Here is a 27,407-nt window from a genome sequence, read left to right as displayed (position 1 = left end):
AGTTCTAGTTCAGTTCTAGTTCAGTTCTAGTTAAGTTCTAGTTAAGTTCTAGTTCAGTTCTAGTTCAGTTCTAGTTCAGTTCGAGTTCAGTTCGAGTTCAGTTCGAGTTCAGTTCGAGTTCAGTTCTAGTTCAGTTCTAATTCAGTTCTAGTTCAGTTCTAGTTCAGTTCTAGTTCAGTTCTAGTTCAGTTCTAGTTCTAGTTCAGTTCTAGTTCAGTTCTAGTTCAGTTCTAGTTCAGTTCTAGTTCAGTTCTAGATCAGTTCTAGTTCACTTCTAGTTCAGTTAATTACTTCATTTATACTTCGGTTCCTGTTCTGTTCTGTTCCATTGCTGCTCCCTTTAAGTCTTTTTGAATAAAGAGATACTTAATAGTAAAATTTTGGAAATAAATTAATTATTCCATATATATTTTGTAACATTAATCCGAAATAAGAAACATTAGTATTTTCCTTATCTTCAGTTTTGTGCCATATGATATTTGTTACTCGCACAGCTGTTCGAAGTCAGTACTAGAGGAACATGTACTAAGTATCTTGACTCATTTGGTTTATTTTCTATTTACATTAGTTAAAGCACAATGCTAATGCCGGTCGTGTTCCGAGTTAAAGGTGTTTGTTCTTGTCGAAGTGCTAATCTTGACTGTGGCCTGTCGTTTGCTGTTGATTTTTTTTTCGATTTATTTCAGCTGTTGTTGTTTTTGTTGTTGTTGACGACGTATATTTATGAGGTGAACGACCAGAAACCAAAACAATGCGAGCGAAAATGCAACAATTGTTTGAGCTTAACGCGTCGCTGTTCACACTCTCTGTTTCTTACGGTAAATGTTGCTCTCTCCATAAATATACAAATGACGAAGATGATGACAATGATTATAAGATGATGATGTTTTTTTTTGTGCAGGTAGTGATGATGACATTCTCATTCTCTCATATACATTTTTTGAGCTAGTTGGTAGTAGAGTGGTTGAACTAGCTACTATCTAGCTGGTTGGTTAATATGAATGATACTACTTACCCATCATATTTGTTTATTTTACCAATTTAAAGAGCGGCAGCAGCAGCAGCAGCAACATATGGATGGATTTTGACCTACCAACCGACAAAACTATCTATAATTTTTTTAACACTTTCATCCATAATAATTTCAAGAAACAGCTGTTCTAGTGTTTTTAATATTAAGATAGTGCCGCACACTGTGCAACGTGTTAAAGAAATGTGATAGGAATTTATTTTTGAATTTCCAACTATACCATTTGAACACAGAAAAGGTGATAGTCTTGAGTTCTGGATCCTAGACAAGGAATTTCTGAATACAGAACAGCCTTTATTCCGGACCAAATAATCTAATTAGACAAATTCAACTAACATTCCCTTTGTGAGTTATTTTTGTGGTAATTATTTTAAATAGCAAAATAAATCGATAAATCGGTTGAAAATAGCATACAAATTCTTATTAATAAAAATGGAATTGAGGGACAATATTGACGTCCAGAATAATCTAGTTTTGGTTCAGTTCTAGTTGATTTCCAGTTTAGTTCTAGTTGAATTCCAGTTCAGTTCTAGATCAGTCCAAGTTTAGTTTTAGTTCAGATCTAGTTCGGGTTTAATTTAGTTCTAGTTTAGTTCTAGGTGAGTTCCAGTTCAGTTCTAGATCAGTCCAAGTTTAGTTTTAGTTCAGATCTAGTTCGGGTTTAATTCTAGTACAGATCTAGTTCGGGTTTAATGCTAGTTCAGTTCTATTTCAGTTTTAGTTCAGTTCTAGTTCAGTTCTAGTTCAGTTCTAGTTCAGTTCTAGTTCAGTTCTAGTTCAGTTTTAGTTCAGTTCTAGTTCTGTTCTAGTTCAGTTCTAGTTCAGTTCTAGTTCAGTTCTAGTTCAGTTCTAGTTCAGTTCTAGTTCAGTTCTAGTTCAGTTCTGTTCAGTTCTAGTCAGTTCTAGTTCAGTCTAGTTCAGTTCTAGTTCAGTTCTAGTTCAGTTCTAGTTCAGTTCTAGTTCAGTTCTAGTTCAGTTCTAGTTCAGTTCTAGTTCAGTTCTAGTTCAGTTCTAGTTCAGTTCTAGTTCTAGTTCAGTTCTAGTTCAGTTCTAGTTCAGTTCTAGTTCAGTTCTAGTTCAGTTCTAGTTCAGTTCTAGTTCAGTTCTAGTTCAGTTCTAGTTCAGTTCTAGTTCAGTTCTAGTTCAGTTCTAGTTCAGTTCTAGTTCAGTTCTAGTACAGTTCTAGTTCAGTTCTAGTTCAGTTCTAGTTCAGTTCTAGTTCAGTTCTAGTTCAGTTCTAGTTCAGTTCTAGTTCAGTTCAGTTCTAGTTCAGTTCTAGTTCTAGTTCAGTTCTAGTTCTAGTTCAGTTCTAGTTCTAGTTCAGTTCTAGTTCAGTTCTAGTTCAGTTCTAGTTCAGTTCTAGTTCAGTTCTAGTTCAGTTCTAGTTCAGTTCTAGTTCAGTTCTAGTTCAGTTCTAGTTCAGTTCTAGTTCAGTTCTAGTTCAGTTCTAGTTCAGTTCAGTTCTATAGTCAGTTCTAGTTCAGTTCTAGTTCAGTTCTAGTTCAGTTCTAGTTCAGTTCTAGTTCAGTTCTAGTTCAGTAGTTCAGTTCTAGTTCAGTTCTAGTTCAGTTCTAGTTCAGTTCTAGTTCAGTTCTAGTTCAGTTCTAGTTCAGTTCTAGTTCAGTTCTAGTCAGTTCTAGTTCAGTTCTAGTTTCAGTTCTAGTTCAGTTCTAGTTCAGTTCTAGTTCAGTTCTAGTTCAGTTCTAGTTCAGTTCTAGTTCAGTTCTAGTTCAGTTCTAGTTCAGTTCTAGTTCAGTTCTAGTTCAGTTCTAGTTCAGTTCTAGTTCAGTTCTAGTTCAGTTCTAGTTCAGTTCTAGTTCAGTTCTAGTTCAGTTCTAGTTCAGTTCTAGTCAGTTCTAGTTCAGTTCTAGTTCAGTTCTAGTTCAGTTCTAGTTCAGTTCTAGTTCAGTTCTAGTTCAGTTCTAGTTCAGTTCTAGTTCAGTTCTAGTTCAGTTCTAGTTCAGTTCTTAGTTCAGTTCTAGTTCAGTTCTAGTTCAGTTCTAGTTCAGTTCTAGTTCAGTTCTAGTTCAGTTCTAGTTCAGTTCTAGTTCAGTTCTAGTTCAGTTCTAGTCAGTTCTAGTTCAGTTCTAGTTCAGTTCTAGTTCAGTTCTAGTTCAGTTCTAGTTCAGTTCTAGTTCAGTTCTAGTTCAGTTCTAGTTCAGTTCTAGTTCAGTTCTAGTTCAGTTCTAGTTTCAGTTCTAGTTCAGTTCTAGTTCAGTTCTAGTTCAGTTCTAGTTCAATTCTAGTTCAGTTCTAGTTCAGTTCTAGTCAGTTCTAGTTTCAGTTCTAGTTCAGTTCTAGTTCAGTTCTAGTTCAGTTCTAGTTCAGTTCTAGTTCAGTGCTGGTTCTAGTTCAGTTCTAGTTCAGTTCTAGTTCAGTTCTAGATCAGTTCTAGTTCAGTTCTAGTTCAGTGCTAGTTCAGTTTAATAAGTTCGAATTCTTTGATTAGTTTGACAGTTGTGGTCCGCTAAGTTTAACCAACTGTTAAGATAATATAACGCACTGTGCCATGTATAGCAAAGAGGTGGTGATGACGTTCTAAACCTGATGTTTGTTTATTTTTCTTAACAATTTTAGGCTCATGTTGTTTTTTTCGGTCTTATGCTTTGTTACATTATTCGTATTCTTTCATCGAATTTCTGTCAAAGTGAAGTTTGTTTCTCCCTTTTTCTTTCCCCACTACGACTCTTTGTCTTTACGCTTTATGTTGTTTTAGTTTGCCTACAGTGAGCGGGATTTTTGTTTCTATTGCTTATATTTTTTTTTTGTTTTTAGTTTGTATTTTTATTTTTATTGTTTTTTGCTCACTTTACTTTATACTCTGCTTATCATTTAATGATTTCACTTTGTTACTTTCGTTTTTATTTGTTACTTGTCATTGGGCTTTGCTTTTTTTCTATGTTTTTGTGTGCTTTTGTTTTGCTCTTGATTTTCTTTGTTTTCGAGTTTAATTTTCTATTTTTGGATATTTTACATCCTGTATTATTCATATTTTGTTTGGGTATATGTATGATTCAAAAAGTTGATCTTGATGAATGTCAAGGATTTTAAAAGGGGTAAAAGCGAATCTATGATTGAGAAATGGTGAAGAACCAGTTCTAGTTCTGTGGTGAGGAATTAAGAATTTAAGAAATGAGTTAATTCTCAATGACTTCTTTAGAATTAATATAATGTTTGGCATTACAAAATATTCTCTCATATTCTCTGTCCACATTACTTCGAGTCAGTCCTTTTTTGCACTATTTCATAAGAAGATCCGCTTTAGTTAATTCAAATTCAGTATTCAATAACCTAACCCAATCTTAAATAGATTAAAACCCTTTGGAATCTTCACAAATATAGAAGCGTTTCAAAGTTGGGAAACCTTTTGGGAACTATCAAATTCTTATTCTGTACTTCTTAGAAAAACCAAGTTAATTAAGACCGATTGAATTGGACGATATCCGAAGACTTGTGAACGTCAAAATTAATATAATGTTTGTAATGTGTCTTCGTACATAAAATCATGAATGGAAAGCTATTGGCCAAGTTAGAACGACAAACTATGTTATATGAAGGCATATTGGTATCGTAGGGTTTGGCACGATTTCCTTTGAGAGTTCTTTGAAATTTCCTTTCTAAGACAATAATTCTAGTCGGGAGCATACATTTTAGCTGGATCTTCCCCGGAAACTACCTAAATTACTCGTCATATACCAAAAAACGACTGTTTGCTTTGAATTCCTGATCTTTTTCATTAAGACTGAATCGCCATATTTCAAAGAAAGCATTTATTGATTATAAATATCAGTTTGCCGATCAGTTTTTGACAAAAACCAAAAGTTTTACTTAAATTTAAACAATTCCTTAGAAATTAAACATTCAAAATTAACAACAAGTTGTACAAATCTATTTTAATTCAATACCTCTCTCCCATTGCACAAAAAAAGAAAACCTACCTCAATGTACAACTATTTGCCCACCTACTCCTCCCTACCTCTGTTATAATTTTAAAACAAAGGCACAAAGATTAATAACAATAATACAACAACAACAACAAAAAATGAATTCAAAGTCATTTAGATTCTTAAAATTTGTCGTAGCGAAGTACTTATACTTCTTCACACTAATCTCGTGTTGTGTCAGTCGTTTAAAAATCGTGTGCGATGTTGGTCGTGTGACGATGTCTTTATGTTTGTTTTACGCTGAGAGTTGTATGTGTCTCACTGTCTAACTGTCTGTCTATCTGTTGGTCGTGTGATGTTCTGGCTGGCATAACGTGTGTTTTGCAAATGCGACAATGATTTTTGCTGTTGTTGTTGTCTACCACCAAATAATGCCGGTAGCAGGAGAATCAAACTCTGTGCTCCGAAAAAATAAAAACACACATACACAACAAAAACAAACAACTGCATACCAACAATTTTAATTCATGAAAAAGTTCAAGATTTCACACAATTACATACATACTTACACATTTAACTAAACATGTGGAAAATTAAAAAGAGAGTCAATTAGTCTAACTATTTAGGAATAAATAAGAAGCAAAAAATTTCGACAAACAGACAAAGGCAATCAACAAAGAGAGAGATTGTAGTATGAGAGTAATAAGGTCGTATAAGAAGAGTAAGAAATCAGAAAACCAACAGAATAATAGCTTGATTATAATGGGAACCACAATTTCGAAAGATAATTATGATCTTATTTCGTCATTCTCGAAATGTCGAATTCGAAATATCGATCGTAAATAGTTTTATGAGATTAATCTTTAATCGTCAGTATAATCATTCTTAAAGGCTTGATATGCCTTTAAAATGAGATCAGTTCTAGTCCAGTTCTAGTTCAGTTCTAGTTCAGTTCTAGTTCAGTTCTAGTTCAGTTCTAGTTTCAGTTCTAGTTCGTCAGTTCTAGTTCAGTTCTAGTTCAGTTCTAGTTCTAGTTCAGTTCTAGTTCAGTTCTAGTTCAGTTCTAGTTCAGTTCTAGTTCAGTTCTAGTTCAGTTTAGTTCAGTTCTAGTTCAGTTCTAGTTCAGTTCTAGTTCAGTTCTAGTTCAGTTCTAGTTCAGTTCTAGTTCAGTTCTAGTTTCAGTTCTAGTTCAGTTCTAGTTCAGTTCTAGTTCAGTTCTAGTTCAGTTCTAGTTCAGTTCTAGTTCAGTTCTAGTTCAGTTCTAGTTCAGTTCTAGTTCAGTTCTAGTTCAGTTCTAGTTCAGTTCTAGTTCAGTTCTAGTTCAGTTCTAGTTCAGTTCTAGTTCAGTTCTAGTTCAGTTCTAGTTCAGTTCTAGTTCAGTTCTAGTTCAGTTCTAGTTCAGTTTTAGTTCAGTTCTAGTTCAGTTCTAGTTCAGTTCTAGTTCAGTTCTAGTTCAGTTCTAGTTCAGTTCTAGTTCAGTTCTAGTTCAGTTCTAGTTCAGTTCTAGTTCAGTTCTAGTTCAGTTCTAGTTCAGTTCTAGTTCAGTTCTAGTTCAGTTCTAGTTCAGTTTCTAGTTCAGTTCTAGTTCAGTTCTAGTTCAGTTCTAGTTCAGTTCTAGTTCAGTTCTAGTTCAGTTCTAGTTCAGTTCTAGTTCAGTTCTAGTTCAGTTCTAGTTCAGTTCTAGTTCAGTTCTAGTTCAGTTCTAGTTCAGTTCTAGTTCAGTTCTAGTTCAGTTCTAGTTCAGTTCTAGTTCAGTTCTAGTTCAGTTCTAGTTCAGTTCTAGTTCAGTTCTAGTTCAGTTCTAGTTCAGTTCTAGTTCAGTTCTAGTTCAGTTCTAGTTCAGTTCTAGTTCAGTTCTAGTTCAGTTCTAGTTCAGTTCTAGTTCAGTTCTAGTTCAGTTCTAGTCAGTTCTAGTTCAGTTCTAGTTCAGTTCTAGTTCAGTTCTAGTTCAGTTCTAGTTCAGTTCTAGTTCAGTTCTAGTTCAGTTCTAGTTCAGTTCTAGTTCAGTTCTAGTTCAGTTCTAGTTCAGTTCTAGTTCAGTTCTAGTTCAGTTCTAGTTCAGTTCTAGTCAGTTCTAGTTCAGTTCTAGTTCAGTTCTAGTTCAGTTCTAGTTCAGTTCTAGTTCAGTTCTAGTTCAGTTCTAGTTCAGTTCTAGTTCAGTTCTAGTTCAGTTCTAGTCAGTTCTAGTTCAGTTCTAGTTCAGTTCTAGTTCAGTTCTAGTTCAGTTCTAGTTCAGTTCTAGTTTCAGTTCTAGTTCAGTTCTAGTTCAGTTCTAGTTCAGTTCTAGTTCAGTTCTAGTTCAGTTCTAGTTCAGTTCTAGTTCAGTTCTAGTTCAGTTCTAGTTCAGTTCTAGTTCAGTTCTAGTTCAGTTCTAGTTCAGTTCTAGTTCAGTTCTAGTTCAGTTCTAGTTCAGTTCTAGTTCAGTTCTAGTTCAGTTCAGTTCTAGTTCAGTTTAGTTCAGTTCTAGTTCAGTTCTAGTTCAGTTCTAGTTCAGTTCTAGTCAGTTCTAGTTCAGTTCTAGTTCAGTTCTAGTTCAGTTCTAGTTCAGTTCTAGTTCAGTTCTAGTTCAGTTCTAGTTCAGTTCTAGTTCAGTTCTAGTTCAGTTCTAGTTCAGTTCTAGTTCAGTTCTAGTTCAGTTCTAGTTCAGTTCTAGTTCCAGTTCTAGTTCAGTTTCTAGTTCAGTTCTAGTTCAGTTCTAGTTCAGTTCTAGTTCAGTTCTAGTTCAGTTCTAGTTCAGTTCTAGTTCAGTTCTAGTTCAGTTCTAGTTCAGTTCTAGTTCAGTTCTAGTTCAGTTCTCGTTCGTTCTAGTTCAGTTCTAGTTCAGTTCTAGTTCAGTTCTAGTTCAGTTCTAGTTCAGTTCTAGTTCAGTTCTAGTTCGTTCTAGTTCAGTTCTAGTTCAGTTCTAGTTCAGTTCTAGTTCAGTCTAGTTCAGTTCTAGTTCAGTTCTAGTTCAGTTCTAGTTCAGTTCTAGTTCAGTTCTAGTTCAGTTCTAGTTCAGTTCTAGTTCAGTTCTAGTTTAGTTCTAGTTCAGTTCTAGATCAGTTCTAGTTCAGTTCTAGTTCAGTTCTAGTTCAGTTCTAGTTCAGTTCTAGTTCAGTTCTAGTTCAGTTCTAGTTCAGTTCTAGTTCAGTTCTAGTTCAGTTCTAGTTCTGTTCTAGTTCAGTTCTAGTTCAGTTCTAGTTCAGTTCTAGTTCAGTTCTAGTTCAGTTCTAGTTCAGTTCTAGTTCTGTTCTAGTTCAGTTCTAGTTCTTATTATGCTGTAAGTTGAAGATGTTAAAAACAAATTGAAAACAAATTTCTATATCATTCATATTTCATCTTACACTCGTTGTTAAACCATAAAGTAGCGCAAATTATTTATTTTAAACAAATGTCGCTCGCTAATCTTTAAGGTGTTAATTAAGAATTGAGGCTGATGACTCATAGAATTTTTTTTGAAACACACAGTCTAGATATTCATCGAAAGAATTTTATTTTCTCTAAGATGTTATAAATTATAGAGAATTTTTCTTATGTATCAACAGATTTTCTTTATTTTGTTTTTATTAATAAAAATTGTTGTTTTTATAAAAACAAATTCAACAAGATGTCAAAATGTTAAAGTAATTTACATATTCTGTGGAATATAAATTTCTGTTTGTTTTAAAGTTCATTTACCCATTATGTTAATGTTAAGGTTTGGATATTTTTGAATCCAAAAATGTTGTAATTTTTTAAAGTTAAAGGGAAAAGATTGTTGATTAATTTGTAAGGAAAAAATATTCACTAGAGGCTTCAGAAACACCTATTTAATGCAAATTTTCTGAGTGAAAGGATTCGCGAATCGAATAATGAATGCTTTCAAAAGATCAGTCACGTATTAATCTTAAGATCTATGACATATTGATAGCTTATAGTATAATCTATCTAATTTTTAACTTGTTTTCTCTTGTCATTATTGATCAAATTGTTAATCTCTTTTAAGTAGCGTTATCTGAATCCAGCAAAGAGCTATTCTTAAGCTTTTCTAATCAAAATTTTCTTCTTTAATTACAGAATATTTTCCAACTACTATTACAACTTTGAAGCAGACCAGTAGTCGAAATAGCCAACACAACGAACAATTCAACAAACATGATAAGTTTACGAGAATAAAACTAAGGTTCTTTGGTTTGGAGAATTTGGCCCACCCAGAAACCACAAACAATAATTTACCAAATAAAAATCTGAAAAAAAGGTTTTGCAAACAAACCAACACAACAACAACAAAAATATTAAAAATATTTAAATAAATCCAAAATAAAAACTACATCATTATAAGCAATGAATGTTACAAATCGACGAAAATCAACGGATGCAGATACACCAACAACACAATCTACACAACAACAACAACAGCAGCAGCAACTTCATCATCAGCAGCTATTATCCTTTGTCAGTTGTCGTCAAGCGGCCACTGCAACAACAACAACTCGCAACAGACAAGAACAGCTTCAGCCCTATCAGCAAAGAGTACATGTGCTAGAGGAGGATAACGACGATCAAGAACAGGTGGTTACTTCAACATCTAGTGATTGTTTGTTACCCTTAGCGGCCGAGGGTGAAGGCGAAGAGGTAAACTTAGAATTAGAGGCTTTGGTAACATCACCGGCTCGCATAACTAGCAGCACAAATAATTATGAAATATTAACATATAATTCCGATTCATTGTCGCTCGAAGAGATGGTCATGCCTTCAACATCAGATAATTCCAGTTTGCACAGGGAAGGCGGTACAACATCAGCAGCAGCATCATCTTTAAACCCTTTAACACATCATCTTAGTATTAATACCAGAATTTTAAAGTCAAACAACGATATGGTAGCTAGAGATACTACCCCAACCACAGTGGCTGAGCCGGGAGAGGGTGGTGGAGGTGGGGCTATAGGGGTAGATAGAGGTGGTGGTGGTGGCGCTTCTACCAGTAGTAATACCACTGATAAAATTATATTAAAACTGCCTAAAACTTCAACGACGTCCACGACAGAATCTCAACTTCCGAAATCCCTTATAGAGGATGATTTGCGTAAAGTGGAACCTTTGAAAATTAATCTGCACAATACCCATCATACCTCCCACCACACGCCCAAGATCACTATTAAACCTATAGTCAAGGAAACGTCCGCCGACATACTCATGTCGTCGGAAGAATGTTCCTCTTCAGCGGAAGATGAAATGGTCAGCAAATTGAATGCCTCCGAACCACACATTGTTCCGAAGCTAACAATACGCGCTAAAAATGAAGAACACTCAACCATAGTACCAAAATTAACCATTAAAATTAATGATTCCAATAATACCAGCTCCGAGGGACATAGTACACAAGCGGCCGCTAATACCCCACCTTTACCAAAGTTAACAATTAAAACTGGACAAGATGGTCACACTGAATCAATTATAACAAATATTTCACCTGCTTCCTCAACCACCTCCTCTTCATCATCGTCCTTGGCTTCATGCTCTTCATCGTCGACATCTACTAACTCCCATGTGGCTACAAATTCCAGTTCGTCCAACACCATACCCAAGTTGACCATTAAACCTTTGCAAAAATCTCACGAGGCGGCAGATAACAATCATCCCACTATACCCAAGTTATGCATTAAAGGCAATATGATTTGTGGTGAAGTTAATGCTACCACAGACGATGCTACCACCTCAAAAATACCCAAGCTAACCATTAAAACGGGTCAGGAACATGCTGTCATAATAACACAACATAATGATCATACCAATGCCGTGGGTGGCATACCGAAATTAACTATTAAAACCAAGTCGCTGGATTCAGTGGAAGATTCCAATAACTCTAATGCGGAGTGTTCAACTAATGAAAAAATACCCAAAATTACTATTAAAACCAATAGCCTAGACTCGCCCAATATTGTGGCATCAAAAAGAAAATCACAATTGGAAACCAACAACAGTCCCCTATCACCCAAACAAGCAGTGCCTAAATTGACCATAACGCGTCAACAAAATGATATGGTTGTTACCAACAAACATACAATAAACACCGAGGATGAGTGTACAACCGGGTCTATACCGAAAATGACAATCAAAACTCAAAGTAAAATTGAAAGTGTGCCTAAATTAACCATAAAAAATATAAGCAGTCAACAGCAAAGGCCACCCTCAACCGAGGAAAGTGGCCTAGAAAGTGAGGCAGAAGATGAGGGAAGAGTTAAAGCTCAAACCTGTAAGACAGTGCCGAAATTAACCATTAAGAACCTGGGTTCACCACAACAAAAACTGACTGTTGTACAGGAAACACCGACAGTGGTGGAGAATAAAACTAATGCTGCTGCTGCGAGTGCACCGCCCGTAGTGACAGAGATAATTAATGCCAATATATTAGTTTCTTCGCCCGCAGACACGGATGAGTTTGCCGATTTATTAACGGTAGATAATGCTGGAGAATCTAGTAACTCTCAAGGTTTTTGTGGTTTCAATGACAATACCGCCGATTCTGCTGCAAAAGTTGTACTTATAACAGCCGATAATAATATGGCGGTGCAGGAAACTGATCCCGAAATACGTCGCAATTCAGATGATATGGATATCGATGAAGACCTGCAGACTGATCATGAACCACAAATCTTTCAAAATGATATACATTTCAAAGATCATACCCAAGACGTACCAGAGATATTAAATGGCAAAATGCATCATCCAAAGCTAACACAAATTATTGATACAGTAGACTTGACCTCTTCACCATCGCGCAGTTGTTCCCCAGCCCAATTTGATTATAATGATGATAGTAATTCTGTAGCAGCGCCAGTCAATAACATGGCAATACCTAGCACCAATATACTCTTGGAGAGATTGCAAAGAGAGACTACTGTCATACAAAATACTCAACAATTAAAACAGCAATTGCAGCAGCAAACGGAATGCAACGTCGCTATTCCTCCTCCCTTGCAGCCAAAACCTAATGCCATACAAACATCAGCGCCTGCTTCTTTGAAATATCCCCAATTGGCTGAACGTTTAATGGCGAATGGTACTAGTCCCAATAATGGCAGCAACACCAACAATAATAACATTTCACACAGTCTGCCTATTCAAACGCCCCTCAATTCCAAAGAGGAGAATATTATAGATTCCATAGAGATACTAGATACACCTGAAGGTAGTCCGCGTAATTCTCTAGATGAGTGTCCACAAAGTTTGCAACTTATCACAAACAACGCTCCTAGCAATCTGCCTAATGGTCTTCACTATCCCAAGGATAGCGATATATTAGCCCTTAATAATAACAATTCCAATTTAAAGCGTCATTTGGCCGGCCAAACGAATCAAGCAAATCATTTAGCGGAGAATAACATGGGTGATTTAGCAATACCGCCTTCCAACAAACAGAGAAGGCTAAATAATGATGCTCTTAATACCAAAAACTCCCAACTGATTGTAAATAATAATAATGATTTAATAAATCAAAAAGTATTAACAAATTCTCTAGAGGAATTGAATAAGACCACAACTACAGCTGCTGCTGCTGCTGCAGTGACTCAACCAAATGATTTTAATTGTTTGAAACAAACCACCACGACGACACTAACAAGTCATCAGAGGGCGCGTAAACAAAAACATGAACATCTTCTACCCATAGCCATGGAAGAAGTGATTGATGCGGCTCAAAACAATTCGAATGATAGTTTTGAATTGTCGGCGGAAACTAATAGCAATGAACAAGCTAATGAGAATGCTACTCCCTTCCAAAAGAGACGAGGTAGGCCAAAGAAATCTAACCTCAATGTTAACAACCTTAATAATGAGCATAACAACGCCTTAACGCCACAAATAACCACTCCTGCCCCTAGAGAAGAAACTCCACAAACAGATTCCAAATCTAGACGGGTGCAATTGTTGCGTAAACGTTTAGCCATTGATATGGTGGATGCTGATGAACCTTTACGTGTTCTCGATGAACTAGAATCATCGGTCAATATGATGTCGGCGGCAGGTGATGAAGATAAAAGTGAAAACCATGAAATGGAAACACAAAAAAGGCTTAGAACCCCACTACGCGCTTCGAGACGTAGTAATACACCCACGGTGTTACAAATGGAAACTAAGACAAAACAGCGAGCCCCTTCTTCACTAGCCATGGATAATAATAATAAAAAGTCCAGCAACTCACTACTTAAGCAGAACAATGAAAATGTTCTTAATAATTTTCTAGAATCTAATTCCTCCATTTCCTCTTCGGCCTGTTCGAATAGCTCGACAACCTTAACATCAACGGTAGCATCGATAACTGCCACACACTCCCTCTCCATGGCCACACAAATTGATTTGACCATGTCCTCTTCTTCGAGCAATAGTAACGGCAGTACTACCAATACCATAACTACCGTAGAGGCTAATGTCATGAGCAATGCTATGCCGGCACTAGTGGTAGGCAGTTCAGCTAATGCGGTCTGTAGTGGTGGTGGTGGTGGCAGTGGTGTTGTAGTTGGTAGTGGCGGCGGTGGTGGCAGCAGTAATAATTCTATGTTACCACCCACTACCATACTGTCCTCATCAGATCCCCTACCCGATGTTGTATTTAAACCTAATGATTTCTCCTCCATATTGGCGACACAACAATTGCGCGCCCCCATGTTCAGTACAGCGGCGGAGAGTGTGCAAAATGAGTCGCAAGATGAGGATATGGCCGATGATGTTAGTGGTCCAGATAATTCGGGAGGTAAGCGAAATTTTATTAGTTAGAAAAATGTTTCAAACGTCTTCTTTAGGATGACTGTTTCGGTAGGGAAATGGACCACCTAAGTAAGACTTTTTCTTTAAGAAAAGAATATTTCTAAGGAAGACTTGTTCTTTAAGAAAAGAGTCTTTCTAAGGAAGACTTTTTCTTTAGGTAAAAAGAGTCGTTCTAAGGAAGACTTTTTCATTAAGAAAAGAGACTTTCTAAGGAAGACTTTTTCTTTAAGAAAAGAGTCTTTCTAAAGAAGACGTTTTCTATAGGAAAAGAGTCTTCTATAGGTAGACTTTTTCTATAGGAAAACAATCTTCCTAAGAAAGACTTAATCTATAGGAAAACAGTCTTCTTAAGGAAGACTTTCTATAGTAAAACAGTCTTCCTAAGGAAGGCTTTCTAAAGGAAACCTTTTCTATAGAAAGTTTACTAAAATTTTATATATTTTTTGTTACAGATGACTCAGCAAGTTCTTCCTCAATGTCAACAACACCTGGAAGAGGTCGTGGACGGGGTAGAGCTTCACGGGGTGGTCGAGGCCGGGGTTATAAGGCGCATCGTTTGGGACGTAATGCTAGTGCTGTCTCGAAAGCTATAGCCATGAATCGGCCACGCTGTGTGGGCGCCCTTAAGCATACACCAGATCCAGACCGTATTAAAGGCCTTTATAGTCCCGTAAGTATAAAAATACACAAGAAATTTAAAAAATGTTCAATATTCTGAACACCTGAATTGCATGTGTATTCTGCATTTAATTTGATTACATAAATTTAAATCAAACAACAACAACAGCAGAGTGCAACACCACCACCACAAACAAAAAACAAACTGAAAAAAAACTTAATACATACAAATAGAGAAAATTTATAATAGTGTTTTTTCTTTGTTGTTTTTTTTTTTATTGTTTTTGTTGTTCTTTTGCTCAACTACGAAACACAAACAACAAAACAATGAAAGAAGAAAGTGTTGTAAATGTATGTCATGCTAAAAACAACATACAATTGTGAAAAGATATGTTATATTTTTTTTGTACTCTTTTCAAAGCAAGAGAGCTTCCCATATCGTAATGTCTCTTTATCAAGTGAAGTAACAAATACCAGATTTACTGGTTTTGTTTTTTGTACCTTTTATTTTGCCCAAAACTCAGGTGTAGTATTTGTTTTTTTTCTTTCTTTTTAGTTTTGCTTTTTTGTATTTGCACATTCTCTTTTATTTTGTTGTTAATAGAGTGTTAACAAACCATTTAACACATTGTTATTGTTAACTCTTGTCTGTATGCTTTATTCTGTTATTATTGCATATAATTAACAGTCGACTGCTGACTATTTTAAAAGTATTCATTTACTCTCTTTTAGTTTATGTCTAAAAAAAAGTTGCATTCAATTGTTTTATTTTTTTTTTGTTCTCTTTCTTTTTTTGCTACTACATGTACATGACTACTCTGGGGGGTCAAATGTATTAGATTTTTTTCTTTATCGTTAAAATCGTGCCCATATGTATTTAATGCATTTTTTTCTGAATTTTGCTTTTCATGCTTATTCTGTTAGTGCTCTTTTTTGTTTTATTTACGATTTTATATGTATTTTATCTCTTTATCTCATTATAAGGAGAATTTTATAAGGGGAGTAATAAATTTGTGTTAAGTGTTAGTGTGTGGTGAATTTGTTGAAAATGTTGTTGTTTTTCGTCTATAGTAATTATTTATTAACGTTATAGACACATAACATTGTAATTAAGTTATGCATTTAATGGTTGGCGGGCTTGCATGTATCTAGTGTAATTAATTAATAGCTTTTTTAAGGAGAAATACAATTTAGACACAAACACACAAAAAATACACAAATACAAATGTACGTATTTGTATGAAGTGTTTTTAAGTGTTTAAAGAAATTATTAAAAAATTTTAATCTTAGCACATCGCTCATAAGTTTTGAGTTATGAAAATGTAATTTACTACACTTAATAAAATTTGCAAGATCCTTGCAAATCTTTAAAACTTATAAAATCTTATAGTTTTATATACTACAAGCAACACAGAATACGAAACAGTTATTTACTATACGCGATTATATTTGCATGTTGAAAAACTATGAAAAACAGGTCTTGTAAATATGCTAGCACTAGCATTTTTTAAGACGACAACATTAATACCATACGAATCCTTATTTACTATTTTTGATTATATTTCGAAGTCTAAAAACTACGAAAACTAGGTCTTGTAAATATGCTAGCATTAAAAATCTTGCAGTTTTGTAAGACTACAACATTTAAACATACGAAGCACCGATTAACTACACTTGACCATATTTGCAAGTTAAACAACAAGGAAAACTAGGTATTGTAAATATGCTAACCTTAAACAGATTAGTGCAAACTTACTCTTTATAGTTAACCACACATGAAGTCGGGCAATATAGTAGCAAATATATTTATCTATACTAAATTTCTACATCAAAATATACGAAACTATGATTTACAGTACTCTTGTACACCTTGCAATGTGGTATACTACCCTTGCAAACCTTGCAATAGTAGAGTTTTATGAGTTATATATTTAAAACTTTGATTTAATAGTCTTGAACAGATTTGGAAAACTAAACTATAGTCGAATTCACTTCTCATAATGAATGAACATCGTTTACAATACCTTTGCACACCTTGAGATCTGGTATTCTACCCTTGCAAACTTTGCAATAGCTGAGTTTTTGCTACATATTTAAAAAAAAATTTAAAACGTTGATTTAATGCTCTTATGCATATTTGCAAGACTAAAATACAGTGAAATTCAATTGCCATAATAAATATTTTTTACAATACCTTGCACAGCTTACAATGTGGTATACTAACCTTGCAAACCTTGTAATATTAGAGTTTTTTTTTTTCGCTACAGTTTTGGCATAATCATGAATCATTTAAAACTTTGAATTAATAATATGGATCAGAATTCACTTGTTATAATAAACATCTTATACAATACCCTTGCACACATCGAAATCTGGTATACTACTCTTGCAAATCTTGTAATAGTAGAGTTTTTTGCTACAGCTGCTTGAAAACAACCCTTGCAATAGTAAACTTTTATGATAAATTACTACACTTTGTTAGAAATTTACAACAATAAAAACAAAATTGTGATTTACTACAATAGGGCATATTTACAAGACTAAAATTTTCATTCCTTTTTAAATTCACACAAACCAGACTTTAGCAATATTTAAATATCTAAATTGTTATAAAACATGTTTAAAATTGTCTAGGTCTGCAGATATACAAGCTTAAACTACCCTTGTAAATGTTGCAATAGTAAAATATTAAGCAATTTATAGTCTTAACATTAAAAAATCAAAGTTTTTTCATTAAATTTTTAAAATATTTTATAAATTTTTAATTTCTTTCTCTAAAGTCGCCCTCGGTATTTGAAGAAGACACCCGTATGAGTGCGGATTTAACACAAAACACTACTCAACCAGAACCTCCCCAAACTCCTACAAGGTAAGAGAAAATATATTTTCTCTAAATATTTACTTTACCAATAAATTTATACTTAAACCTTTTTTAATAAATTAGACAACAACCCGATTTCTTAAATAATGAAGAATCCCAGTCATCGATTATAAGCAACACAAGTATTTTGGATCCCAACAATGTGGCAGCGCTACAAAATGGTTCGGCAGTTAAAAAACCCATGAAACGCAAGAAAATGGAAGTTTGTGTAGCAGAAGAGTAAGTTTAAAGGTCCTTTAATAAGAAAAATTAGAACTAATTTCTAAATTTTATTTGTTACAGTGCCGAGTTAACGGTGGCCTCTATAGCCGAGTATGATTGGCCACCACCTAAGGGCTGTTGTCCCTCGAAAAATCGCGATACTTTTATGATACAAGAACAGGTGGCCTTGTATTTGGGTATTAAAAGTTTTAAACGTAAATATCCCGACTTACCACGACGACAAATCGATATGGAAGAACGTAATTATTTGCAAGAAAAATCTTTGGTTTCTGAGAAAATGTGTGATCTAGGCATAACCGCCGTTTGGGCCTCCGATATATTGGATATTATGTACACCGATTTCTATGATAAATATGAAGAGTATAAGGATTTTGTAAGACAAAAACATTTACGTGAAATAGAGGCTAAACAGAAATCGCTGGGTTTGAATGTGGCGGGACGTGGCTTGCAGGCCCGGGAAAGAGCCATGTTATCGGCCAGCAAATGGAATGCCTATTTCAATAGAACGTAAGTTTATTTTGATGACAAAGAGAGGTTTTAAAATATTAATTTTTGAATAATAATTGCAGCCGCAAAGAAGAACGTTTAACCTGTTTGGATTTGCAAACCTTTACTGTTAACAAGCCTAGTCCGGCTGCAGCTCCTATAGCTGCTATACCCAACCGTCCGATAGCCGATGCTGTGGCGCGAGCCGCCAAAGCAGAGAAAATACCCCAACCACCCACGTTAATGAAAGAACGTGTTTGGGAACCTTTGAGACCTAGAGAAGCTTATTATCCCTTGTCTTTAGTGCCGGGTCAATTCTGTGAAAAATACTATGACTATTCACCACAGGAATTAAGGTTAGTTTTGTTTACGTTTAATAATATATATCCAATTTTTATTAACAACTATTTTTCATTTATTTAGACAATTTCCTCTTAATACTGTGCTAGAGCCAGCCAGTCATATATTACCACAAAAAGAAGAAACCACAGATACCGATTCAGCTGCAGAAACTATTGATTTTATTGAAGGCGATAAGACTTTATCGAATATCAGTGCTTCAGAACGTCTTAGCAAACAAAGACATATACGTAGAATACGTGCCAAACATACACGTAAACTAAATAATGCTGAATTTAAAGTACCACTTCTGCCAGGAGCAGTTTCAAATAGTTCCACAGAATCATGTTCATCCTCATCTTCGGATGATTCTTCAAGTGAATCGGTAGGTTTTCGATATATTTTATTAGGAAATCATAAACTGTAAACTAAAATTTAATTGTTTTATAGGATTCTGAGACCTCCTCTTGTACGTCTTCATCGTCAGATGATTCGAGTGAAGATGAAAATTCACCTGCCACCTGTGGTGTTTGTCAACATCCACAAAATCGTAATCTCAAAGATATACCCGAATTATTTGTACAATGTTATACCTGCAGACGTAAAGGTAAGAGATTTCATAAAAATTTTCTTCTAATTTCAAATTATTTAAATTTATATTTCTGTTTTGTTTTCCAGTACATCCCAGTTGCATTGAAATGCCCCACCGTATGGCTAATAGAGTACGCAACTATAATTGGCAGTGTGCCGATTGTAAATGTTGTATTAAATGTAAACGAAAACATGATCAAAATAAAATGCTTTTCTGTGAGCAGTGTGATCGTGGTTTTCACATTTATTGTCTAACCATTAAGGCAGTGCCTGATGGTAAGTATTTTGAATACAAAATTTTTAATTTTAAAATTGTTAAAAATAGATCTCAAGAATAAGGTTTTCTAAAAATCGAAAATTTCTTTAATTTTTTTGATTTCGAATTTAAAAATTTTGCAAAAATTAAAATTTTTTTGCATAATTTTAAAGTTTTTGCCATAAAGTTTGAAAATTTAAACATTTTAAAACATGTTCGAAAATTTTTGAAAATTCGAACTTATGTTCGAAAAATTGTAAAGCTGTTAAAATAATCTCTGAATCCTAAGGATTCGTAAAAAAATCATTTTAGTTGCATTTGAGCAAAATTTCTTTAATTTTTCTCGATTCGAATTTAAAAATTTTGAATATTATTTAAAATTTCATGAATTCTAGAAAAATTATTAACTTTTTTTTTAGTAATTTTAAAGTATTTTCTATATATTTTCAGTATTTAAGCTTTTTTGGACATGTTCGAAAATTCGAACTAATGTTCGAAAAAATTTTAAAACTGTAAAAATAATCTTTAAGGAATAAGGATTTATTAAAATATAATTTCGGTATTATTTGGCAACAATTTCCTACATGTTTCTGCTTTCGAACATTAAACATTTTTTAAAAATTTCTTCAATTTCTAAAAAAAATTAAAATGTTTTAAGATTTTCGAATTATTTTCATTGTAGTTTCGAAATCTAAGCATTTTTGAACATGTTCGAAGATTTTCGAAAATTCGAACTTATGTTCGAAAAATTTTAAAGCTGTTAAAATAATCTCTAAGGCATAAGGATTTATAAAAATATAATTTCAGTTTTATTTGGAAACAAATTCTTGCTTTCGAACATAACATTTTTGAAAAAAAATTTAAAAATTTCATCAATTTTGAAAAAAATTTAAAATGATTTATTATTACTGAATTATTTTCATTGTAGTTGCGGAATCTAAGCATTTTTGGACATGTTCGAAAATTCGAATTTATGTTCGAAAAATTTTCATACATATTTCTGCTTTCGAACGTTAAAATTTTGAAAAAATTTATATTTTTTTGCATAATTTTAAAGTTTTTGCCATAAAGTTTGAAAATTTAATCATTTTAAAACATGTTCGAAAATTTTCGAAAATTCGAACTTATGTTCGAAAAAATTGTAAATCTGTTAATATAATCTCTGAATCCTAAGGATTCGTAAAAAAAATCATTTAGTTGCATTTGAGCACAATTTCTTAAATTTTTCTTGATTCGAACTTAAAAATTTTGAAAATTATTTTAAAATTTCACGAATTCTAGAAAAATTATTAACTTTTTTAGTAATTTTAAAGTATTTTCTATATATGTTCAGTATTTAAGCTTTTTTGGACATGTTCGAAAATTTTCGAAAATTCGAACTTATTTTCGAAAAAATTTTAAAACTGTAAAAATAATCTTTAAGGCATAAGGATTTAGAAAAATATAATTTCAGTTTTATTTGGGAACAATTTCCTACATGTTTCTGCTTTCGAACTTAAAAATTTTGAAATAATTTTAAAAATTTTATCAATTTCTAAAAAATTTTAAAATGTTTTAAGATTTTTAATTATTTTCATTGTACTAGCGGAATCTAAGGATTTTTGGACATGTTCGAAAATTCGAACTTATGTATGTTCGAAAAAATTTTAAAGCTGTTAAAATAATCTCTAAGGCATAAGGATTTATAAAAATATAATTTCAGTTTTATATGGAAATAAATTTTTACATTTTTATGCTTTCGAACATAAAAATTTTGAAAAATTTCATCAATTTTGAAAAAATTTTAAAATGATTTATTATTACTGAATTATTTTCATTGTAGTTGTGGAATCTAAGCATTTTTAGACATTCGAAAATTCGAACTTATGTTCGAAAAATTTGCATACATATTTCTGCTTTCGAACTTTAAAATTTTGAAAAAATTTAAAAATATTTTCAAAAATTCGTATTAAAATTTCCATTTTTAATGTTTTTGTTTGGTTTTTTTTCTTCCAGGCCGTTGGAGTTGTGAACGTTGTAGTATTTGTATGCGTTGCGGTGCCACCAAACCCGAAGGTTTACCGATCATCCAACCAAATGGTGAAAAACTTAAAGTAAAGCATAGAAAACTTAAATGGATCAATGAATATCGCATTGATCATGTTACGAAACTAAGAGAACATTGTTCTATGTTGTGTGTGCCCTGTGGGCGAGCTAAACATGTTAAACGTGTACACATAAATACGCATAATAATACAACAAATACATATATAACATCACCGGGATCGAGTAGCAGTGCTTTAAGTCCTAGCAGTCAGCCAGCGCAATCACCAACAACAACATCATCATCAACAGCAGCAGCAACTGCAACTACTACAGCAACAACAACAACACTACCACAAATATCACCAAATGATAATGGTGGCAGCAGCAGTAGCACCACTACAACTACAGAAAATTCGAATGTTGTTACAACACAAATGTCGAATACTAATACCATCTTAACAAATACCACCTCCATAACCTCCTCCTCCTCGTCCTCGAACTCTAACCCAGCAGCAACTGCTAAAACGTTAGAAAGTAAAGATTCCATAAGTTTAACAAATTCCACAACACCTCAAAATAATACTAATGCCGGCAGCAGCAGTAGCACCAACACTACCACCAACTCACTACCTTCAAGTACTACTTCATCATCATCTACCACAGCAACAGGGACTGCTACAACAACGACTACAACAACAGCTAGTGGTGGTGCTCCACCAGTGGTTGCCTGAGTAGGGGTTATACGTTATTGTCCGAAACAACAACCACCGCCTCCCTCTGCAGATCTAACGAATTTATAGCAGTTGTAAAATAGCAATAAAAAACACACATTAACAACAAAATCCGTTAAAAAAGAGTAAAGAAAAAAGAGCATTAAACTTAAATAGGAAATGGTAAGATTTCATATCAAATTGATTTTTCTATTTAGTAGTAGTTTTAATTTCCTCCCCCCCCCTCCATTTGTTATATTTTTTATATTTTCTCTTTAATACAAATTGTCCGTTTTATATCCCCTTCCCCTCTCCCTGTAATATTTAAGTTTAATCTTTTTTGCATTTATAATTTATGTAAGAACAAAAGAAGGATAATAATATAACATCATCATCATCATCATCAAACAGTTCTTTTTTGTTGGAGAAATTCTCTATTGTAGAAAAAGTATTTTCTTATATTATTTTTATTTTATCATTGTAATTAAAATATTTTTTCTTTTTTTTTAAGTAGCAACAAAATTAAGTTTAAAATAATAATAAAAAAAAATACAAAAAACGTAGCTTCTTACTACCCAAAACAACATTTGTTAATTACTTTTAATTCTATTGTGGGAAAATTGTTTTTTTTAGGGAAATGTGTTTTAAAAGGTAATGAGAGTAAGAAATTTGTATTCTATAACCTTCAAATGGTTTTACACTCAGTTTATTTAAAACTTTTAGTGCCTTTTCATGAATTCTTCATAACTTCATCTACCGCTTTTAGTGTAAAACTCTCATTTCACTTAACACTTCTATTCTGCTTTGTAATCTCAAACTCCGGTAGGTTTTCATATCACAATAGGGTTTCTGTCAAAATTTGTTAAAAAGAATCTTAGAGAAAAATAGAGCTCAAATCTGACAAAGTCAACTAAGTTCTTCCAATCCAATTTGCCAAGCAAACTGAAAACAGGACAAGTACGCTAGGTCTTAATTAATCTCAAATAGGCAACCTCCTTCTATAAATTGTAAGAACTAGAAGTGATCTTTTCAAAGATATAGTCTGACGGGCACAACAATTGTAATTTCCTTGTCTGTTGTTGTTGTTGTTGTTGTTGTAACAGCTAAAACTATACTTTAATCTAGTTGGGGGGTTCAGATTCAATGTCCGGCCTAAAAATTTTACTACTTCAGGAGGATGGGTCCATAAATCCATTGAATTTAGTGAAGTAGGTTTGGCTAAGCAGTTGAATAAGCGGTGGACCTTGCACGATAGACATTAAACCTGAACTGCTTTTGTTCCCCACAGCATATTTTCTTCCGAGTCTCCAATGTGCGGTATACGACATTTATGCACGGTTGGGCGGTTAGAGACGGTATGGTCATTGCGCTGCCAATAGACATTAAAACTGTTGCTCCATCCTGATCTTAATAGTGTCTGAACTACTCTTGTAGATTTTCTTCCGTGTCTGTGGACGACCTCCAACTATGACATTCATGTGGCATCATGCGACCGCAGGAAAGATGGCGTCTCTATGAAAGTTGTTCAAAGCTTCTGAATACGAAGACTGATCTAATATATCCTGCATATAACTACTTATGTTTTCCTCCTTTAAATGAATACCTTTCTGCCTCGGGTTAACATCCAACTGTGTGATGTGAGGCATGTATGTCATTAAGATTAAGGTAATCGATTATGCTTTATTATTCGGCTCATTTGAGACAACTTGTTGTGCTTTATCATTCGGATTAATTGGCTACTGTGTGAACAGGAAAACTTGATACTTTTGTCCGCATTTATTATTGTTATAAGTACAAAATAGATAAATCAATTGTTATTTGAAGATAAATTATATCGATTACAGATACAGTTGTGGTTACACAGACGTTTTTTAAGCAATAACTTGGAAAGTTTATGAATAATGAATATTTTGCTTTAGGAGTCAAAATTTCGACGCTTGCGTTTAGGAACATGTGGCATTGTTGCAGCGCAAAGTAACATGGGTTTAGGGGAACAGCAATGTCTATCTAACCGTTATCGATAAATTCAAGAACAATTGCATCGAATGGGACAAAATTTCAAATACATATGTTGCTATTCAAGGGATCTGAAGAAGTGTTCCTGTTAAGTTTTAAAACTATTTTAGTCAATTACACGTACACCATTGAACCAAAATTTGATTGTTATATAGATCATTATGTGGAGAGTCTACATGTCGTGAATAATTATCAGATGTTTTTTTTTCTTTTTCAAGAAAGTTGTTTGTTTTTCAATATAAAGGTAACAGTTGAAAAGTAGTACCGATTGGGACATGGAATACTTTTGGAGTTTAAACGATTATTATGTTAATTTTATCATTGTTTACAGTCAAATCTATTTGATAATTCCTAAAACTGAAGGGGTAGTATTTGAGAAAAAATCAAAATATTACAACAGTGGCTACAAAAATGTATAAATTTCTAAAGAAAAATCGTAAATATGGATGATTTTAAAAGTAATTGTATCTACAGCTATGTGGATCTATAAGCAAAACATTATGGCAACAATAACAAACATTTCATTTACAAATCTTCTGACATCTGGCTACTTTCTTATTGCTTTTTTAAAACCAATCAAATAATTATATATATTTTTCCTATTACTGCTACTACTACCAAAGCTCTTTTTTCTGTTAAAAATTTAAAGAAATTTCAAAATTTTTTTATATAAAACAGCTATAATTTGTTATTGTTTGTAAAAAACTCTTTAATATAAAATTTTAGTAATTTAAGTTAATATTAAAAAACACCAAAAGTGAACTCCTTTTCAAATAAAATACAATTTTTGTTTATTGTTTATAATTAAATTTAAGTCTCTTTTTTCTTAATTAAGAACAAATGTAATAATTATTATAACAAATTGTATAAGATAGAAAAGAAAGAAAAAAAATATTTATAAAATAAAACTAAAGTAATAGAAATAGTTATAAAGTTAAAAAACAAACAAAAATTTAAAGGTTAAATTAAAAGTTTATTGTTAAAAGAAGTTGAAGGATTAATTTCACTTTTTACGAAAGTGAATTTCAAAAGTAATTAGTAATTAACTGAGTAATTATGAAAGAAAGTTTAGGCAGAATGTTGTTAGAACTATAGACTAGACTGTAGACTAGACTAGACTAGACAATAGACAACTAGAGACTAGACTATAGACTAGACTATAGACTAGACTATAGACTAGACTATAGACTAGACTATAGACTAGACTATAGACTAGACTATAGACTAGACTATAGACTAGACTATAGACTAGACTATAGACTAGACTATAGACTAGACTATAGACTAGACTATAGACTAGACTATAGACTAGACTATAGACTAGACTATAGACTAGACTATAGACTAGACTATAGACTAGACTATAGACTAGACTATAGACTAGTCTAGACTATAGACTATAGACTAGACTATAGACTATAGACTAGACTATAGGACTATAGACTAGACTATAGACTAGACTATAGACTAGACTATAGACTAGACTATAGACTAGACTATAGACTAGACTATAGACTAGACTATAGACTAGACTATAGACTAGACTATAGACTAGACTATAGACTAGACTATAGACTAGACTATAGACTAGACTATAGACTAGACTATAGACTAGACTACAAACTAGACTATAGACTAGACTACTAGACTAGACTATAGACTAGACTATAGACTAGACTAGACTAGACTAATAGACTAGACAATAGACTAGACTATAGACTAGACTATAGACTAGACTATAGACTAGACTATAGACTAGACTATAGACTATACTATAGACTAGACTATAGACTAGACTATAGACTAGACTATAGACTAGACTATAGACTAGACTATAGACTAGACTATAGACTAGACTATAGGCTAGACTATAGACTAGACTATAGACTAGACTATAGACTAGACTATAGACTAGACTATAGACTAGACTATAGACTAGACTATAGACTAGACTATAGACTAGACTATAGACTAGACTATAAACTAGACTATAGACTAGAATATAGACTAGACTAGACTATAGACTAGACTATAGACTAGACTAGACTATAGACTATAGACTAAACTATAGACTAGACTATAGACTTACTTTACTTTTAAAGAAATTTAAAAACGGTTTGCAAAATTTTAATAATTTTTATTAAATTAAATATAAATAAAGTTTTTTTGCCTTTTTTTCTGCTTTTAAACAAAAAACTTTTAAATTAACACTTTTGAAAGCTTTTGATTTAAAATTAAACATATTGTATTATATATACTTAAAGCACTTTGAATAGATTTTTATTAAATAATTAAAAAAAAAATAAATTAAAACTAAAAAATAAGTTTATAATTAAATGCTGTAAGTTGCTTTATTTCCAAAACAAAAAACTAAAATAAACACTAATTATTGATAAAAAATGCTTGAGAAATTCTTTTTTTTCGTAAATTATATAAGGCTTCAAACTAATTAGTAATTAAGAAAAGCTATATAAGAAAATTATAAAAATTATACTAATAAAATAAACAAAAATAAAAACTTTAAACTAAAAATAAACAAAAACAAAAGTATACATTTATATATAAATATAACCCTGGCAAACATTTAGTTTTGATAAGAATTTTAGTAATTAACTAAAAAAGAAACAAACTTTCCCTAAAAAACCAACCTTACTTCCTTCAACTCCTTTCCATTAATGGAAACTTTAATAATTTAAAACATTTTGCATATATTTTTTAAAACACCTAATAAATTTAGTTATTTTTAATATAAATAATAAATAAACTAAAAATATATAAATATATTTTTATATAGTTTTAATATAATTTAATTATTGACTTTAACTTAAAATTAAAAAAAAATCTACTACAAAAGTTTAGTTTTTGTATGTTAATTTTTAACTGTTAAAAAAGGTTTAAGTTTTACTTTTATAAACTAAAATTAAAGTTTAAATTTTGTTCAAATTAAACTCTTTTTTAAATAATTTATATTTTATGTTTTAAATTTAAAATTTATTCTATTGATTAGCTTTAAGTATTTCTTTAAAATCATTTAATATAATTTTAGTTTTTAATATTTAATTTTTTATATATAAATATTGTAAAATGATGTTTTTCTTGTTCTAACTATTAATATTTAAAAGTTTTATTATACATTTGTGTTTTTTATAATATTAATCCCTCCTGCCGCCCTAATACACTGTTTTCACTTCCCTACTCTCTCTGTTTCTTAATAAATAGTTTGTTTTAAATATATCTTTATATAGCTATACAAATAACATAAAAAATTATAATTTTGTTTATTTTTTGTATTTCCTCTCTTATTATTGTCTTAATTACAACAAAAAAATAAAAAAATTTAAAATTCAAAATGCAAATAAATTATAAACAAATAAAAATAATTTATTGATAAAAACAGTCCATGTTGTTTTTATTGGCAAATTTGTGTTGTTTAGATTTTTTGAAGATTAAAAAGATACTTTAAAATTTATGAAAATTTCTAAATATAAAAACATTTTTTAAAATCGAAACTAATAACTTAATATCTAAATATGTATCTAATCTATCTATCGATCTATCTATCTATCTATCTATCTATCTATCTATCTATCTATCTATCTATCTATCTATCTATCTATCTATCTAT

The 27,407-nt window shown here is 32.3% G+C and overlaps 1 protein-coding gene across 3 annotated transcripts in view; it reads left to right on the top strand.

Moving 5' to 3' along the window:
• Window positions 1–22,637, top strand: part of LOC119609478 (supporter of activation of yellow protein) — a 40,864-nt gene extending 18,227 nt beyond the window's left edge. For 2 of the 3 annotated variants that reach the window (XM_037964291.1, XM_037964292.1), the window contains exons 2-11: window positions 8,950–13,624; window positions 14,091–14,308; window positions 17,037–17,125; window positions 17,201–17,356; window positions 17,420–17,866; window positions 17,929–18,201; window positions 18,269–18,569; window positions 18,635–18,791; window positions 18,863–19,051; window positions 21,027–22,637. In XM_037964291.1, the coding sequence (XP_037820219.1) occupies window positions 9,217–13,624; window positions 14,091–14,308; window positions 17,037–17,125; window positions 17,201–17,356; window positions 17,420–17,866; window positions 17,929–18,201; window positions 18,269–18,569; window positions 18,635–18,791; window positions 18,863–19,051; window positions 21,027–21,787 (6,999 nt within the window). In that variant the 5' untranslated portion in view covers window positions 8,950–9,216 and the 3' untranslated portion in view covers window positions 21,788–22,637. The remainder of the gene's footprint in view (window positions 1–8,949; window positions 13,625–14,090; window positions 14,309–17,036; window positions 17,126–17,200; window positions 17,357–17,419; window positions 17,867–17,928; window positions 18,202–18,268; window positions 18,570–18,634; window positions 18,792–18,862; window positions 19,052–21,026) is intronic. The other variant, XM_037964293.1, reaches the window with a different exon arrangement.
• The last annotated feature ends 4,770 nt before the right edge of the window (window positions 22,638–27,407 follow it).

This window comes from Lucilia sericata, unplaced genomic scaffold, assembly GCF_015586225.1.
Source record: "Lucilia sericata isolate MDLA Ls3-8-SP2 unplaced genomic scaffold, ASM1558622v1 Contig000988F_arrow, whole genome shotgun sequence".
Classification (NCBI taxonomy): Eukaryota; Metazoa; Arthropoda; class Insecta; order Diptera; family Calliphoridae; genus Lucilia; species Lucilia sericata.
The sequence above is the reverse complement of the archived record's forward strand: the minus strand, read 5'-3'. Positions and strand labels throughout refer to the sequence as shown.